At 44.7% G+C, this 19,021-nt stretch overlaps 1 protein-coding gene across 2 annotated transcripts in view; it reads right to left on the reverse strand.

Annotated features, from left to right (window-relative positions):
• Nucleotides 1–2,551: 2,551 nt before the first annotated feature.
• Nucleotides 2,552–19,021, reverse strand: part of LOC124031714 (cadherin-4-like) — a 380,434-nt gene continuing 363,964 nt past the window's right edge. For both annotated transcript variants that reach the window (XM_046343304.1, XM_046343303.1), the window contains 5 exons: nucleotides 13,534–13,770; nucleotides 9,270–9,503; nucleotides 6,689–6,828; nucleotides 6,296–6,460; nucleotides 2,552–5,292 (listed from right to left, as the gene is read on the reverse strand). In XM_046343304.1, coding sequence (XP_046199260.1) covers nucleotides 5,086–5,292; nucleotides 6,296–6,460; nucleotides 6,689–6,828; nucleotides 9,270–9,503; nucleotides 13,534–13,770 — 983 coding nt within the window. In that variant the 3' untranslated portion in view covers nucleotides 2,552–5,085. The remainder of the gene's footprint in view (nucleotides 5,293–6,295; nucleotides 6,461–6,688; nucleotides 6,829–9,269; nucleotides 9,504–13,533; nucleotides 13,771–19,021) is intronic.

The raw sequence follows: 19,021 nt of genomic DNA on the forward strand, positions 1-19,021 counted from the left end.
TGTTTTGGTTGAAAGCAATTCAGCAACACATGTATGAAGCGAATAGGAAGGTGCACAAGCGTCATCTGCAACTACACTTGTGTCAAATACAGATTGAAAGAATTAGAAAAGAGTGTCAGAGCCTCTGTCTTTGCTCGTGGAATAATCCATTATCGTCATTATCACATTTGAAACAAGAAGAAAATGAGGAGACAGGAAGCAGTGTTTGCATAAGGAGGGGGATACTTTATTTATAACACAGGGGGCGCTGACGTGGAGTCGCCAACTCAGCATCTATATTACAAGGTTTATCTGCAAGGCTGCGTATGTACTGTACTGTATTTGGAAACCAAGATCGCAGTGGCACTAGAAACACACGCTTAAAACAACACACTCTTTCCCTTTTTTTTCTTCAATTTTTTTCCCCTTTTTTTCATACAAAATGGTACAAACAACAATACAAAATAGTTGTGCTGTTGACAGTTTACAAAAAAAAAGTATCTTACCTTGATAACTGTGCAATTATTCTTTCGTGTTTTTTTTTTTTTTTTTTTTTTTTTAAAGCATTTTAGATTGTTTTCCATTTCATTTTTTTTTCTCCATTTGAGTTTATGTGAGTATGGTACACACCAGAAGTTCTTCTGGACCGCAACCTCGGTCATGCGGGCTGCTACACGCTTTAAAATGATCTTTATGATAACTGTTATACAATTCTTCTTCTGCCCATTATAAAAAGACACATGCAAAAAAAGCTAAAATTGTACAGTTATATGTTGCCTAACGTGATCCGATTAGCTTCAAGCAAATTACTACATTATGTACACTCAGATGTGAGCAACACCGGGGCGACTCCAATGCGACATTGGTTGCGTCTCAAATCATTTCCTGTCCCTTATAGTGCATTACTTTCAACCACGGCAGTGTACTATATGGAGAACAAGGGGCCATTTGAGACTCAGACACTGTCATGTTTCTGTGCGTTCCTGGTGAAAGTGAAGGCTACGTCGAGCACTGTAACTAACTTGTTGGGAGTCTCCTGCAGTTGGATCGAGTGCAGAACACCCCATGGATTGGGGAGAGCTTTCCGGATCTATGTTCCTCCGGTGAGGGTAACCGTTCAAAGGCTAACAGAAGATGACCACTTCTATCTAGGGGACAAAAGGACACGGACAGACAGACAGACTTGACTGCTTGTGTGCAGGCCTTATGGTAAAGGGAGTGTATGCTGTAGAGTAGGGCCAAACCGTACACACAGATACTAAATGGCTGGTCTGAAATACATCTGCAGAAGCTAAACATACTGCATTCCTCCCACTATATCATTCATCCCAAGCTTTTGTCACAAGGAATTTATTTGTATACTTTAGCCTCCCGCGAGCTCCTGCTTCAATATGCCAAACTAAGACGTGGATGATTCAAATCCATGCATCCTGATCCCAGTTCCCCTGTGAGTGTCATTGTCACACCAATAGCATCCATCCACCCCAACCACAACCACCGTTGCATATTTACAAGTACAGCCTTCAAACCTCCAATTCAAGCCTTCGTTTATCCAAAACCTTCATTTCACCCCTCCCTGGCTTACCTTTCATCCCCTCATAGCATTGGAATGGCACGGCTTCATTTGTCTCACTAATAACTCCTGGATAATGGCACATTCACTATAACAGGCAGCAGCCTATTCACGTGATGATGCTATGTGGTGCTTATGACAGCAGCCTTATGTAAAGTGGGAACATGAAGTGCCTGGGTCTCCTCTCTGTTCGCTGCCACCCATGCAGGTGTATATTTGACAGACTTGAGAGACCATCAGGCAGTCATAAAACATGTCTTTCTGAATGCTCTCGGGCCTTCAGCCAGGCTGGACTCTCTCGGGTGGGGCATAGCAAGGAGGCCTTATCGGTATGGGTTGACATGCAGGGTGATGCCCAGAGAGGGTGAGTGCAAATATATATAGGAGGACGTCGTGTGATGCAATAATGACGCCGACCTTGAACTGCGACACCCACATAAACAAGTATGGCTGTGAGCGTATGAGTCTCTTTGAATCTTCAGTGAACGCAAATGGCCTTTGCGGCGATCTGAAGCTTGCGAGCAGGCTCGGTAGGCTACTCGTCGAACAACACAGAAAACAAAACACAGGGTGAAGAATATAAAGAGAAGAAATGTGTAAAAAAGAAAAGTTTATGTACAACATTTATATGTCGGAGATAATCATGAATCATGAACAGCAACAGCTGTGTAATGTGTGCGTGTGTGTGTGTGTGTGTGAGTGCATTGAGCTAAGCTTTAGTGAAGAGAGGAGCACTAATCCTACTTTGCGATGGCGAGTGGTAAGGTGGAAACCCTAAATACCAAACACAAAGGCATTGTCGGTACACAGCAGGACCAGAGGGTCAAAGTTCATACCCACTGATGCCCTGTCACTCTACATCAGGTCGGTTTGGGGTCCAACTCACTGTTATTCAACAGTCCATATATGTCCTACTCCCCCTTTCAGTACCCTTCCTATCATTTTGCTTCCTCCCACCTCTCTGCCCCTACCCCCCCCCCCCCTCCCTCCATTCCCCTCCCCTCCCCTCTCTGTAAGGCATACTGTACATATCTTTTTTTCTCCAGAGGAAGATGTGACGAAGAGATGCTGGATGCAGTGTGTAAAGACCTGATAGAGAAGGGAATGCTGGGAGGAAGTGCATGGGACGCGGAGAGTCCTCCTCTCTCCTCATATCTTATCTAGGAGTTTAAAGGCTCTCTCTCTCTCTCTCGCTCTCTGTCAAGGAGACTACCTGGAAGGATCCATCATCCTCTTTATTACGAAGGGTAACTGGAGGATGAATTAAATATATAACCCTGCCCAATTTCTATCAAATCCACCATTAGAGAGAAAGAGCTTAGGGAGAGAGAGAAGTAATCTCTACATATAGAAACCACATCTCTCTCAAGTGTAAATCTCAGCTGAAATTACATTGAACTCAGCTGACATTTTTGAAAGAGCAAAACATTCCGATGGACTCGGTTAAACTGCCGAGATAATGAGTGGACGGTGTGAACGGGCAGTGTGAGAGAAGCTGTGTTGATTTCTTCCGCATCTCCTCAACTGGGAACATGGGAACACTATGTGAAAGCTCATTTACAAAAGGACTTCTGCCTGTGTGTGAGTGAGAAACAAGTGTATAACTTGTATAACCGGGGGAAATGTACTGTATATCATAGGAATGTTGGGTAGGGGTGTTTTCACAAAAGACAATAAAATGTATGTTCCTCATATGCACCTTCTTCTCTAAAAAGTGAAATGTTTAGCACTATTAAACCCTGTTTTGGTAAAGTGCAGTTCTTCTCCATCACTCTTTCCCCAAAAAGTTTGCAACAGACACATTTTCTCCTACATGTTTTCAAAACCTCTTGCATTTCAAATGAATGAAAGTGTCTGAGGAGAGACAGATTGTGGTGCTTGCTAAGTCCCCCGACAGAATCTCAGCTCTCTCTCTCTCGCTCTCTCTGCTGCTGCGACGGGGACCAGCATCAGAGATGGTATATCAAAAGTGTGTCAAGACACAACAGTGAATCAGCACACGAAAAAAAAAGTAAAGTCGAAGCTTGAAACTTCGGGTCTCACAATTTGTCTTCTCTGCCAGCAATGCCAGCAGAAATGGAGCACAAACGGTTTATACTAATACTTTAAAAAATATCTACTTTGACACCCTTTTTCTCATCTTTTTACAGTTTATATAGTTTTCCTCAACACATTGACCAACAAGACCACAAGACAACTAGTGCCAAGTTGACAACATTTGGAAACGGGGGACAGAACCATGCAACCCACCCATATCCTTCATCTAAGAATAGGAGGAAAAGAAAAACAACCCTCCTATGGATGAATTTCTTTCACGTTAAAAATGACTCGTCATCCCTCGATCCCTAGCTCACACAGCCTCACTAAGTTAAAAGTGCAAAATAATCCGAACTCAAAACCACAAAGTCACAAAACCATCCAAACTCAACTGCTCTCAGAGGGCACACACTGTTCGAATACAGTAAATACATGTTGTCTAACGACACAGTCCCATTCTGTGTCAGTGTGATGATTCCTATTGTCACACAGGCGATGGCTGTGCATTACAAGCTCAGATGTACCAGATTGTAAAGGAAAGATTTGTCCTTCGCCTAAGGAGATATACTGTCTGTCTTTGTACAGAGCACTCCCTCTCCGAAATTCACACCAATGATACCCCCTCACCCCCCAAGGCAAATCCCCTCTGCAACTTATACTGCATCTGCCCGTGTTCCATTGCAGGGTGATGGACATGACACAGGAAAAGGGGCGGGAATGTCACAATTGAAAGGTGAGGGGTAATTAGGGGACAGGGGGAGGACGGGGTGCACGTTAGCCCAGAAAATGGCCACCAATCCTGAGTTAGCGGGAGTCAGCAAAAAATACGCACCACTGAAGGCACTTCTGAAACAACGGTGCTTCTGTTCTATGGAATTCAAGTTCAGAGAGATTAAACCAGGGATTTCCACGCAGAGGAAGGAGTTCACTTTCTGTGTTTCTTTGTTCTTTTCTTCCCCGTCACGCAATATGCACCTCAATCTATCTGCAAAGGGACAGGCTGGGGGCTGATGGGGAAATAGAAAGCCAATGGCCTCCAAACACCAGGAAATAGCTTGCATTTAAGGACAGTGAGGACACCATGAGATAATCAAAACATTTCTAAATAACATAAAACAAAAGTAGCCAACCCCAAAAATCTACTCCCTTCCCCCCCACACACCTTGGAGCAGGAGAGGGCTCAGTACAGTACAATACAGTACAGAAGGACAAAGCTGCCTCACTGCACAGTTCACTATGGCGGTTGCTTGATTGATTGGTCAGTTGCTAGGTCAGTTCAGTTGGTTTGTGTGTGTGTGGTGTGTATTGTGTGGTGTGTATTGTCGTGTGTAATGTGTACTGCCGTGTGTGGTGTATATTGTTGTGTGTGTGGTGTGTGTGGTGTGCGTTGGTGTGTGTGCGTGTCTCCAAGGTTGGAGAGACAGAGAGAGCATGGCAGACCAGCGGAGGGGGGTCCAGCTGGGTGTGTGGATCTTTAACGAGGCCCCCCTGTGGCCCTATTCGTCGTCCCCTCCCCCGTACATGTCGGCTAGCTTCTTGAAGCGGGGGCCCCAGTCGTTGAGGTAGTCGTAGTCCTGGTCCCCTGTGCTGGAGGAGTTGAGGGAGCTGACGGAGCCGACCGTAGAGCCGCTGCCCTCGTAGTCAAACACCAGGAGGGAGTCATAGGGAGGGGCCGTGGGGTCATTGTCTGCCGCCCGCAGACCCTGGAGGGAGGGAGAAGAGAGTAAGTATTAGCGTACAGGCCAACATGATTGGACAGGTTAGTGTATAGTACTATATAGATTACAGAGAAGGGTAGGCTTTTTGTAGGATAACAGCTAAGAAAGCACCATAGAGAAAATTGTACGTATTGGCATTCAGGCGATATATTGTGAGTGACAGAGTGATGTCATTGGCAGGGATGTAGAATCCCCAAGGAGGATACAGTGGGCAGCCGAGCCACAATGTGTTTGTGTTTTGCCAGACTGATGGAGCGAGATCGGTGTGTGTGTGTGTGTGTGTGTGTGTGTGTGTGTGTGTGTGTGTGTGTGTGTGTGTGTGTGTGTGTGTGTGTGTGTGTGTGTGTGTGTGTGTGTGTGTGTGTGTGTGTGTGTGTGTGTGTGTGTAGTCAGGACGGATCAAAGCTGAACAGCTGCCAACACCTCTCAAGTGTGAACGTGTTGTCACGGCGCCTGTCAATCAAAGCCTTCTTGCATGAGTGTGTTGAGATTGGGGTTACGTACACGCAAGTGAGCGTGTGCATGTGTGTGTGCGAGTACACTATATGCGTGTGTTTGTGTGTGTGTGTGTGTGTGTTTGTGCGATAACAGCTGTCAGGTAATCTCCATCTCCACTGTTGCCAAAGTTAAGAGCATTGAAACCTGTGAATAAACAACATCCAGAAAATGCCTACATTTATGCAATATTACCCTCACGTCTCACACATGTACCTAGAACAGAAGGTACATCAAAATACTTTGAAATAACAGTACATAGTACGTACATACACCTCCATCTTATTTACTGATCTGAATGTCTTATGTTCTGTGTTTGTGTAGTCTTGTAGTGTAAATTTGTCATTCAACCTTGTGTCGTGTTCGGAGTACCTTGTGCGTGGAATTGTGTGTGTGTGTTTGTGTCAGATCTCAAGTAGAAAAGTCCCAACGGACTAAATGATATCTTGATGAAGGAATAAACAAAACTATGACCCCTGGTTGCCCCCCTCACCTCATTGATGAAGTCCCCGATGTCCCCAGGGTGGGGGACCACCGGTCGAATGGGGTACTGGGACTCAGGGATGATGGGGCGCTCGTCCACCCTCCGTACCCCCGGGGGCTTACTGATGATGTGCTCCAAGGAGTCAGGCTGCTGCAGCTGACTCAGGTCATAGTCCTGCCCAGAGACGCACACAGATAAGACAGTCAACCTCAAGACAGACCTGACTGGCTGTCAGTGTTTGTGGGTGTATGTGATATATTCTGTATATATACACATATGTATGTAGTTGTTTATAGGTCTGTATCTCTGTTAGTGTGTGTGTATGTCTGTCTGAGTGTGTGTCTCTCTCTCTCTGTGTGTGTATGTGTGTTTTTCTGAGTGTTTGTGTGTGTGTGTGTGTACCTGGTCCTCCTCTCCCCCTCCCTCCTCATCGTATTTCAGGATGTTATCTCTGACATCGTCCTCCGGATCAATCAGCAGCTGTTTGGTCTGTCTCTCCTTCTCTCTGCGCTTCATCCACAATACAAACACTAGCACCATACCTGCAACACACACAACACACCTTAAATAACACAATAATACTGCAAAAACACCTTAAACAACATACATTATTCGCTTACTGCAAAATACAATACCACAGAAAAAGCTCTACATATTTGTGGAGGATAGGACTGTACCTCCATAGAAAAGACCGAGAACCGGAAAAGAATGACATTTTTAGAGGAAAAGAACCAGAACCGAGAACGAAAGTGATCTATACTGTTCAGGAGCAGAACTCCACAAAAAGTGTCACAAAGAAATATATTCCAGTGTCTGCCTGCCAGCTGCAATTTTTTTGCCAGTGTATATGAGTGTAGGTTACCTGCCCCTCCCTCCGTAGCATGCAAAGTCTACTGTAGCTTCTGATGTTACAGACGTGATTCAGAAATTAGGGAGAAAGATTTTTAATTAGAGAACAATGGATTCACTTTTCCAATGCTAGTTAAGGATACTATAGTTATCACGCTTCACATTGGATTTATTAACTAAAAAAGGTAAGATGCGTTTTTTATTTTTAAATCTAGTGTCGCTCTGCACATACAAGCTTATTAGCCATCTAGCTTGTTAGCTAGCTCTGGTCCAGCTCTCAAAACCTCTATGAGTCTATGCGGTATTAAGTGAAATGTAATGGAACTCAAGAGGCCTGATCACAGGCTAGCTCCGGTCCAACATTGGTTAAGCCAACTCTCTGAAGTTCAAAGACATTCATAGTTCCTTCATAAATGCCGCTCCTCTGTAGGTATAATTTTGTGGGCCTAATTCAGATAATGCCTGTCATAACAACAAGATGCCCAGCGCTTCATGCCCAGCACTCTCCTCACCCGCAAAATTTCAGTCGCATATCATATCACACCCTACACTACACTTTGTCTGTCCAATGCATGTACATAGCTTTCCTGCTCCATAGCAAGCTACCCCATAGGGTCACCAACTCAGAGACAGCACATTCTGATAGCCAGCTAAGAATTCATCTATAATACCGCCTTTATGTTGTGTTTACATTTACATTTACATTTAAGTCATTTAGCAGACGCTCTTATCCAGAGCGACTTACAAATTGGTGCATTCACCTTATGACATCCAGTGGAACAGCCACTTTACAATAGTGCATCTACATATTTTAAGGGGGGTGAGAAGGATTACTTTATCCTATCCTAGGTATTCCTTAAAGAGGTGGGGTTTCAGGTGTCTCCGGAAGGTGGTGATTGATTCCGCTGTCCTGGCGTCGTGAGGGAGTTTGTTCCACCATTGGGGAGCCAGAGCAGCGAACAGTTTTGACTGGGCTGAGCGGGAACTGTACTTCCTCAGTGGTAGGGAGGCGAGCAGGCCAGAGGTGGATGAACGCAGTGCCCTTATTTGGGTGTAGGGCCTGATCAGAGCCTGGAGGTACTGAGGTGCCGTTCCCCTCACAGCTCCGTAGGCAAGCACCATGGTCTTGTAGCGGATGCGAGCTTCAACTGGAAGCCAGTGGAGAGAGTGGAGGAGCGGGGTGACGTGAGAGAACTTGGGAAGGTTGAACACCAGACGGGCTGCGGCGTTCTGGATGAGTTGTAGGGGTTTAATGGCACAGGCAGGGAGCCCAGCCAACAGCGAGTTGCAGTAATCCAGACGGGAGATGACAAGTGCCTGGATTAGGACCTGTGCCGCTTCCTGTGTGAGGCAGGGTCGTACTCTGCGGATGTTGTAGAGCATGAACCTACAGGAACGGGCCACCGCCTTGATGTTAGTTGAGAACGACAGGGTGTTGTCCAGGATCACGCCAAGGTTCTTAGCGCTCTGGGAGGAGGACACAATGGAGTTGTCAACCGTGATGGCGAGATCATGGAACGGGCAGTCCTTCCCCGGGAGGAAGAGCAGCTCCGTCTTGCCGAAGTGTTAACTGCATGATAAATGTTTGATGAATGTAAGGGCCAAACGGCATAGTGTGTGAAAGAGCAATAAATCATAACCCATTTCAGCATCTGGTAAGAAAGGCGGTTTAATGTTACATCTGGTCAGAGGGACCTGATGTACAGTATGTATGGAGGAGGTGGTAGCTACAGGGGGAATGGGAGGGGGACGGAAGATATGTTTGTTCCTATTCTCTCTGATAGCGGTGAACACGGTTGGTTGTTCATTAGAAAGTGATGGCTCTGAGCGAATCAGAGTGATGCGTCTGGAGGTAGGGCAGGTGTGTGTGTATTATCTACGTGTTTCTGAGTACAAGATAAATCGTTTGTGTGCACAGATGTTAAAAAAAGCTTCTGAAGTTTGCAATTTCCACTTACATTTCAGACTAGATTTTCCCTAACGATACATGTATCAACCACTACAAAATGTCCATTAATTATAATCTACATAACAATTCACCTTTCCTGTTGATGTCAGGATTTCCTGCTGTGGCAATCTGGCTGAAATTAAGTTCCTACATATGTGTCTAAAATGTCCAGTCCACCATACTCACTGAGCAGTATGATGATACAGATGAGAATGGCTATGATGGCTCCAGTCCCAAGTCCAGCGGCAGCCACAGCTCCGACAAGGGTGCAGTCTCCGTTCTCATCACATGGACACACCTTGACCTTGATAATGGACCTGTTGGAGAGGGGAGGGTTCCCCGAATCGGTCACAATCACAGGCACTTCATACACCCCCGGCTCCAGATACTGGGTCCGTAAACTCAACCGGGCATAGTCACCTGGGGAGGGAGAGAGAAAACAGACAGACAGAGGTTACTACCACTGATAGAGACATCTATAGGGGAGAGGCATTTCTTACAGGGAAATATAGTGTTCTTTCTAACAAAGATATCAACATATATTTCAGGATGTTGTGTATCCCTGGAAATACACAACAGAAACAAAAAGGATTCATGCAAACATTACAGTTTTGAAAACACAACTAGTCTGGGTATGAGGTAAATTGAGCACAGGGACAGAGTTCAACACTTCATACTTTTTCCCTTTTGACTACCAGGAAGTTTGAAAAGACAGGATCTGTTGGCGAGGAGCTTATATTCATGAGCTCACCTTGATTGACATCTATTTGAAATGTAGTGAGCAGTATTGTAGTAAAATCATCTCAAGCGAATTTGGCGATACACAAAGCAACTAAAACAACATTGAAATTGCATATCAATGATATCTGAGTTTGGAACCACCCTTCCCCCCTTTTGTTCCATCCTGGCTGAAGAACTAGCTAGCCAGGAACTAGCTAACATCAGACACAGATGAAGAACTAGCTAGCCAGGAACTAGCTAACATCAGACACAGATGAAGAACTAGCTAGCCAGGAACTAGCTAACATCAGACACAGATGAAGAACTAGCTAGCCAGGAACTAGCTAACATCAGACACAGATGAAGAACTAGCTATCCAGGAACTAGCTAACATCAGACACAGATGAAGAACTAGCTAGCCAGGAACTAGCTAACATCAGACACAGATGAAGAACTAGTTAACATCAGACACAGATGAAGAACTAGCTATCCAGGAACTAGCTAACATCAGACACAGATGAAGAACTAGCTAGCCAGGAACTAGCTAACATCAGACACAGATGAAGAACTAGCTAGCCAGGAACTAGCTAACATCAGACACAGATGAAGAACTAGCTAGCCAGGAACTAGCTAACATCAGACACAGATGAAGAACTAGCTAGCCAGGAACTAGCTAACATCAGACACAGATGAAGAACTAGCTAGCCAGGAACTAGCTAACATCAGACACAGATGAAGAACTAGCTAGCCAGGAACTAGCTAACAACAGACACAGATGAAGAACTAGCTAGCCAGGAACTAGCTAACATCAGACACAGATGAAGAACTAGCTAACATCAGACACAGATGAAGAACTAGCTAACATCAGACACAGATGAAGAACTAGCTAGCCAGGAACTAGCTAACATCAGACACAGATGAAGAACTAGCTAACATCAGACACAGCTGAAGAACTAGCTAACATCAGACACAGATGAAGAACTAGCTAGCCAGGAACTAGCTAACATCAGACACAGATGAAGAACTAGCTAGCCAGGAACTAGCTAACATCAGACACAGATGAAGAACTAGCTAGCCAGGAACTAGCTAACATCAGACACAGATGAAGAACTAGCTAGCCAGGAACTAGCTAACATCAGACACAGATGAAGAACTAGCTAGCCAGGAACTAGCTAACATCAGACACAGATGAAGAACTAGCTAGCCAGGAACTAGCTAACATCAGACACAGATGAAGAACTAGCTAACAGACACAGCTGAAGAACTAGCTAGCCAGGAACTAGCTAACATCAGACACAGCTGAAGAACTAGCTAGCCAGGAACTAGCTAACATCAGACACATATGAAGAACTAGCTAGCCAGGAACTAGCTAACATCAGACACATATGAAGAACTAGCTAGCCAGGAACTAGCTAACATCAGACACAGATGAAGAACTAGCTAGCCAGGAACTAGCTAACATCAGACACAGATGAAGAACTAGCTAGCCAGGAACTAGCTAACATCAGACACAGATGAAGAACTAGCTATCCAGGAACTAGCTAACATCAGACACAGATGAAGAACTAGCTAGCCAGGAACTAGCTAACATCAGACACAGATGAAGAACTAGTTAGCCAGGAACTAGCTAACATCAGACACAGATGAAGAACTAGTTAGCCAGGAACTAGCTAACATCAGACACAGATGAAGAACTAGTTAACATCAGACACAGATGAAGAACTAGCTAGCCAGGAACTAGCTAACATCAGACACAGATGAAGAACTAGCTAGCCAGGAACTAGCTAACATCAGACACAGATGAAGAACTAGCTAGCCAGGAACTAGCTAACATCAGACACAGATGAAGAACTAGCTAGCCAGGAACTAGCTAACATCAGACACAGATGAAGAACTAGCTAGCCAGGAACTAGCTAACATCAGACACATATGAAGAACTAGCTAGCCAGGAACTAGCTAACATCAGACACAGATGAAGAACTAGCTAGCCAGGAACTAGCTAACATCAGACACAGATGAAGAACTAGCTAGCCAGGAACTAGCTAACATCAGACACAGATGAAGAACTAGCTAGCCAGGAACTAGCTAACATCAGACACAGATGAGGAACTAGCTAGCCAGGAACTAGCTAACATCAGACACAGATGAAGAACTAGCTAGCCAGGAACTAGCTAACATCAGACACAGATGAAGAACTAGCTAGCCAGGAACTAGCTAACATCAGACACAGATGAAGGACTAGCTAGCCAGGAACTAGCTAACATCAGACACAGATGAAGAACTAACTAACATCAGACACAGATGAAGAACTAGCTAACATCAGACACAGATGAAGAACTAGCTAACATCAGACACAGATGAAGAACTCGCCAACCAGGAACTAGCTAACATCAGACACAGATGAAAGGGGAAGCATATACTGTACTTATCTTTGCCATAGATGAAAAAGGGTAAACTTTTAATTATATTTGCTGACACCCTACAGTCAAATGTTGGCTCCAGTAGAGTAGCAATCAAGCTATATAAACAATTTCCCTCTGCAAACACGTCTTCTCCAATGTTGGTTACAAGGCGGAACTTATTTAAATGAAGTAAGATAATATAGTGTTATCATTGGTGTATTAAACTAAGACTTTAATAATGAATCCACATTTTTGACATGGGGACCAGTAACTTTTTGATCAAACTTGATCAATGTAGAAGCAACAGTCATATATGATTGATTGCCCCTGGCCAGAATAGAACAATTTACCACAAAGCAATCATTTGGATTATTTCTCACACAGCTACAAGGACGCATGTTCATTTTAGGTTTAGGACCTCATATTGTAGCTTAAAAAGACCCCAAATGATGTACAAAAAATACATACATATTCAAAACAAGCTGTTCAATTATTTGCTGGCAGTCACTGCCCCTCAGTGACTGCCAGCACTAGCAGCTCTGCCTCTGTGGGCTCATAGGATTTGTGAATATTGCTTGGCTTATTTCGCTAGCTATTTGCTATGAGGGGGAACTGACCCAATGAAATCGCAGGATTTTCATAGCATAATTTATAACTGCACAAAGTAAACGGACAGTCCTGGGGTGCTCAAATGGTGTGTCCGTTCAGTCAGAACTTCTGGGTCTGCTCTCGGCTCCATCCCGGGAAATATGAAGTTATTTCAGAATGAATGTTACATGGCTAGCGCATCATACTTTGTGACATTATGTTAGCTAGCTATCCCCAGTTAGTGTAGATAATGTGTTTTCACTCACTACATCTGAATGCTCGTCGTGTTCTCCCTGGTTTCCACTAGTAACCGCAGCCACAAAGTCAAAATTGACCATGCTCAATTTGCTTCTTGGTCTTAATTTAAGGTTAGAGTTAGGCATAAGGTTAGCAGTGTGGTTAATAGATTTTAAAATCAAATTTTAAGAAGATAAACTGTAGAAATAGGTGGGCTTTATGACTTTGTAGGTTTGGTAACTAGTGACGACCATTCTCCCCGGTACATTCGTTCGTTCGTATATAGTATAAACGAATATGTTGAAAACAGCGGCAGCATGTGCCGCAGTGGTCATTCGGTTTTAGACATGCAAAAGTAAAATATGTGTATATTACTTGTCAAAGAAACTTGCCATCATATTTCTGTCATTAACTTTGTTGATGACTAAAACCACCTTGAGCCCAGGGTATTCAGCCAAACATCGGCCAACCCCCATCTACCCCTGTAAGTCCCGTCCCCTCACCGTTGAGACGTGACACTGTCCAGTTGCGTCGTATGCTAGCAGGGAACGTGGGCAGCTCGAAGACGAAAGGGCCTACGTTGGGGTCCGTGTCTGTGTCTGCAGCCGTGATGTTGATGCCGGCGTTACGGTTGATGCGCTCACAAATCTGAGACTCGCGGGGCAGCAGAGACGGAGCGTTGTCATTCACATCTATCAGATAGATCTGCAGGGTCCCTGTACCACTGGCCATGGGAGAGCCTGGGAGGGGGACAGGAGGGGACGAAGAGGTAGGAGAGAGAGGGGGGGGAGAGGGGAGATGAGGTAAGGGAAGAGTTATTATTATTGTTAAGCAAACACTCACGGCCACACATGACCGCAAAGCCATACACACACACACACACACACACACACACACACACACACACACACACACACACACACACACACACACACACACACACACACACACACACACACACACACACACACACACACACACACACACACACACACACACACACACAGATAAGAGCACTCACAGCCCTTTTCAAACAATACCAAAACAGAACAATAACTTGCAGAGAGGGAGCGGGAGAGAGGGAGAGAGAGAGAGAACCCAGGCAGATATCTACACAGGGAATTCTGGGTAAATCGTGGAGATGATATCCTTATTCTTCTCCCTCCTATCTTGGAATAATACCAACAGCTGCCCCCCCCCCTCACTGTGACAGTGCGTATTTTTGATACTGAATATTATCAGATCTTCAACCAAAAACTAATATTAAATAAAAGAAACCTGAGTTTACAAGTAACATAAAAAAAGGATACTTATTTTATTTATTTAATAAAAACGTAGTGCCTTCGGAAAGCATTCAGACCCCTTGACCTTTTCGACTTTTTGTTATGTAACAGCCTTATTCTAAAATGTATTAAATGTTTTTTCCCCCCTCATCAATCTACACAAAATACCGCATAATTACAAAGCAAAAACAAATATTTTGAAAGTTTTGCAAATTCATTAAAAAATATAACAAAAATATCAAATGAACATAAGTATTCAGACCATTTACTTTGTTGAAGCACCTTTGGCAGTGATTACAGCCTTGAATCTTCTTGGGTATGACGCTACAAGCCTGGCACACCTGTATTTGGGGAGTTTCTCCCATTCTTCTCTGCAGATCCTCTCATGCTCTGTCAGGTTGGATGGGGAGTGTCACTGCACGGCTATTTTCAGGTCTCACCAGAGATGTTCGATCGGATTAAAGTCCGGGCTCTGGCCGGGCCACTCAAGGACATTCGGAGACTTGTCCCGAAGCCACTCCTGTGTTGTCTTGGCTGTGTGCTTAGGGTCGTTGTCCTGTTGTAAGATGAAGGTTTCATCAGACCAGAGAATCTAGTTTCTCATGGTCTGAGAGTCCTTTAGGTGCCTTTTTTTGCTAACTCTAAGTGGGCTGTCATTACTAAAGAGTGGCTTCAGTCTGGCCACTCTACCATAAAGGCCTGATTGCTGGAGTGCTGCAGAGATGGTTGTCCTTCTGGAAGGTTCTCTAGACCTCTGTCAGTGTGACCATCGGGTTCTTTGGTCACCTCCCTGACCAAGGCCCTTCTCCCCCGATTGCTCAGTTTGGCCGGGCGGCCAGCTCTTGGAAGAGTCTTGGTGGTTCCAAACTTCTTCCATTTGAGAATGATGGAGTCCTGTGTTCTTGGGGACCTTCAATGCTGCACAAACTTTTTTGTACCCTTCCCCAGATCTGTTCCTCGACACGATCCTGTCTCGTAGCTCTACGGACAATTTCTTCAACCTCATGGCTTGGCTTTTGCTCTGAGCTGCACTGTCAACTGTGTAGACTGTAGACAGGTGTGCGCCTTTCCAAATCATGTCCAATCAATTGAATTTACCACAAGTGGAGTCCAATCAAATTGTAGAAACATCAAGGATGATCAATGGAAACAGGATCCACCTGGGCTCAACTTCGAGTCTCTTAGCAAAGGGTCTGAATACTTATGTAAATAAGGTATTTCCATTTCTTATTTCAAATACATTTTTAAACATTTCAAACAACGTGTTTACGCTTCGTCATTATTGGGTATTGTGTGTAGATTGCTGAGGACTTAAAATTGTAAATCTGGAGTCAAGGGGTCGGAATACTTTCCGAAGGCACTGTAGGCAACATCCAATTCCCATGTGTGAAACAGTAATTGCCCCCTTACACTCAATAACTGGTTGTGCCACCTTTATCTGCAATGACTTCAACCAAATGCTTCCAAATGCTTCTTGTAGTTGTTGGAATTTTGTCCCACTCTTGCATGCAGAACTGCTTTAACCTAGCGACATTTGTGGGTTTTCAAGCATGAACTGCTCGTTTCAAGTCCGGACACAACACTTAATTGGGAATAGATCTAGACCAGGCCTGGGCAACTCCAGTCCTCGGGGGCCTGATTGGTGTCATACTTTTGCCCCAGTCCCAGCTAACACACCAATAATCAACTAATCATGATTTTCAGTTAAAAATGCAATTCGTTTAAATCAGGTGTGATTGCTAAGTGATAGGAGAAAAGTGTAACACCAATCAGGCCCCAGAGGACTGGAATTGCCCAGGCCTGGTCTAGACCTAATCCCAATTAAGAAGATTAAAATAAAAACATTTTAAAAAGATTTATGTAAAGCTCACAGATCTGGCGATTAAACTCGGCAACGGTGCAAGACATTTGACATTGAGGGCAGAACTGGTGGAGAGTGAAAGAGAGGGAAATAAAGAGAACTAGATAGGAGCGGGAAAGAGGTGGAGAGAGGGAGAAATAAAGAGAACTAGATAGGAGCGGGAAAGAGGTGGAGAGAGGGAGAAATAAAGAGAACTAGATAGGAGGTGGAGAGAGGGAGAGGGAAATAAAGAGAACTAGATAGGAGCAGGAAAGAGGTGGAGAGAGGGAGAGGGAAATAAAGAGAACTAGATAGGAGTGGGAAAGAGGTGGAGAGAGGGAGAGGGAAATAAAGAGAACTCGATAGGAGCAGGAAAGAGGTGGGGAGAGGGAGAAATAAAGAGAACTAGATAGGAGCAGGAAAGAGGTGGGGAGAGGGAGAAATAAAGAGAACTAGATAAGAGAGGGAGAGGGAAATAAAGAGAACTAGATAGGAGCAGGAAAGAGGTGGAGAGAGGGAGAGGGAAATAAAGAGAACTAGATAGGAGTGGGAAAGAGGTGGAGAGAGGGAGAAATAAAGATAACTAGATAGGAGCGGGAAAGAGGTGGAGAGAGGGAGAAATAAAGAGAACTAGATAGGAGCGGGAAAGAGGTGGAGAGAGGGAGAGGGAAATAAAGAGAACTAGATAGGAGCGGGAAAGAGGTGGAGAGAGGGAGAAATAAAGAGAACTAGATAGGAGCAGGAAATAGGTGGAGAGGGAGAGGGAAATAAAGAGAACTAGATAGGAGCGGGAAAGAGGTGGAGAGAGGGAGAGGGAGAAATAAAGAGAACTAGATAGGAGCGGGAAAGAGGTGGAGAGAGGGAGAGGGAAATAAAGAGAACTAGATAGGAGCGGGAAAGAGGTGGCGAGAGGGAGAAATAAAGAGAACTAGAGAGAGAGGGAGAAATAAAGAGAACTAGATAGGAGCGGGAAAGAGGTGGAGAGAGGGAGAGGGAAATACAGAGAACTAGATAGGAGCGGGAAAGAGGTGGAGAGAGGGAGACGGAAATAAAGAGAACCAGATTGGAGAGGGAAAGAGGTGGAGAGAGGGAGAGGGAAATAAAGATAACTAGATTGGAGAGGGAAAGAGGTGGAGAGAGGGAGAGGGAAATAAAGAGAACTAGATAGGAGCAGGAAAGAGGTGGAGAGAGGGAGAGGGAAATAAAGAGAACTAGATAGGAGCAGGAAAGAGGTGGAGAGAGGGAGAAATAAAGAGAACTAGATATGAGCAGGAAAGAGGTGGAGAGGGAGAAATAAAGATAACTAGATAGGAGTGGGAAAGAGGTGGAGAGGGAAATAAAGAGAACTAGATAGGAGCGGGAAAGAGGTGGAGAGGGAAATAAAGAGAACTAGATAGGAGCGGGAAAGAGGTGGAGGGAGAGGGAAATAAAGAGAACTAGATAGGATCAGGAAAGAGGTGGAGAGAGGGAGAAATAAAGAGAACTAGATAGGAGTGGGAAAGAGGTGGAGAGGGAAATAAAGAGAACTAGATAGGAGTGGGAAAGAGGTGGAGAGAGGGAGAAATAAAGAGAACTAGATAGGAGCAGGAAAGAAGTGGAGAGAGGGAGAAATAAAGAGAACTAGATAAGAGGGAAAGAGGTGGAGAGGGAAATAAAGAGAACTAGATAGGAGTGGGAAAGAGGTGGAGAGAGGGAGAAATAAAGAGAAGTAGATAGGAGTGGGAAAGAGGTGGAGAGAGGGAGAAATAAAGAGAACTAGATAGGAGCAGGAAAGAGGTGGAGAGAGGGAGAAATAAAGAGAACTAGATATGAGCAGGAAAGAGGAGGAGAGGGAGAAATAAAGATAACTAGATAGGAGTGGGAAAGAGGTGGAGAGGGAAATAAAGAGAACTAGATAGGAGCGGGAAAGAGGTGGAGAGGGGGAAATAAAGAGAACTAGATAGGAGCGGGAAAGAGGTGGAGGGAGAGGGAAATAAAGAGAACTAGATAGGATCAGGAAAGAGGTGGAGAGAGGGAGAAATAAAGAGAACTAGATAGGAGTGGGAAAGAGGTGGAGAGGGAAATAAAGAGAACTAGATAGGAGTGGGAAAGAGGTGGAGAGAGGGAGAAATAAAGAGAACTAGATAGGAGCAGGAAAGAAGTGGAGAGAGGGAGAAATAAAGAGAACTAGATAAGAGGGAAAGAGGTGGAGAGGGAAATAAAGAGAACTAGATAGGAGTGGGAAAGAGGTGGAGAGAGGGAGAAATAAAGAGAAGTAGATAGGAGTGGGAAAGAGGTGGAGAGAGGGAGAAATAAAGAGAACTAGATAGGAGCGGGAAAGAGGTGGAGAGAGGGAGAGGGAAATAAAGATAACTAGATAGGAGCGGGAAAGAGGTGGAGAGAGGGAGAAATAAAGAGAACTAGATAGGAGCAGGAAATAGGTGGAGAGAGGGAGAGGGAAATAAAGAGAACTAGATAGGAGCGGGAAAGAGGTGGAGAGAGGGAGAGGGAAATAAAGAGAACTAGATAGGAGCGGGAAAGAGGTGGAGAGAGGGAGAGGGAAATAAAGAGAACTAGATAGGAGCGGGAAAGAGGTGGCGAGAGGGAGAAATAAAGAGAACTAGAGAGAGAGGGAGAAATAAAGAGAACTAGATAGGAGCGGGAAAGAGGTGGAGAGAGGGAGAGGGAAATACAGAGAACTAGATAGGAGCGGGAAAGAGGTGGAGAGAGGGAAAAATAAAGAGAACTAGATAGGAGCAGGAAAGAGGTGGAGAGAGGGAGAGGGAAATAAAGAGAACTAGATAGGAGCGGGAAAGAGGTGGAGAGAGGGAGAGGGAAATAAAGAGAACTAGATAGGAGCGGGAAAGAGGTGGAGAGAGGGAGAGGGAA

Source organism: Oncorhynchus gorbuscha, linkage group LG03 (genome assembly GCF_021184085.1).
Source record: "Oncorhynchus gorbuscha isolate QuinsamMale2020 ecotype Even-year linkage group LG03, OgorEven_v1.0, whole genome shotgun sequence".
NCBI classification, from domain to species: domain Eukaryota; kingdom Metazoa; phylum Chordata; class Actinopteri; order Salmoniformes; family Salmonidae; genus Oncorhynchus; species Oncorhynchus gorbuscha.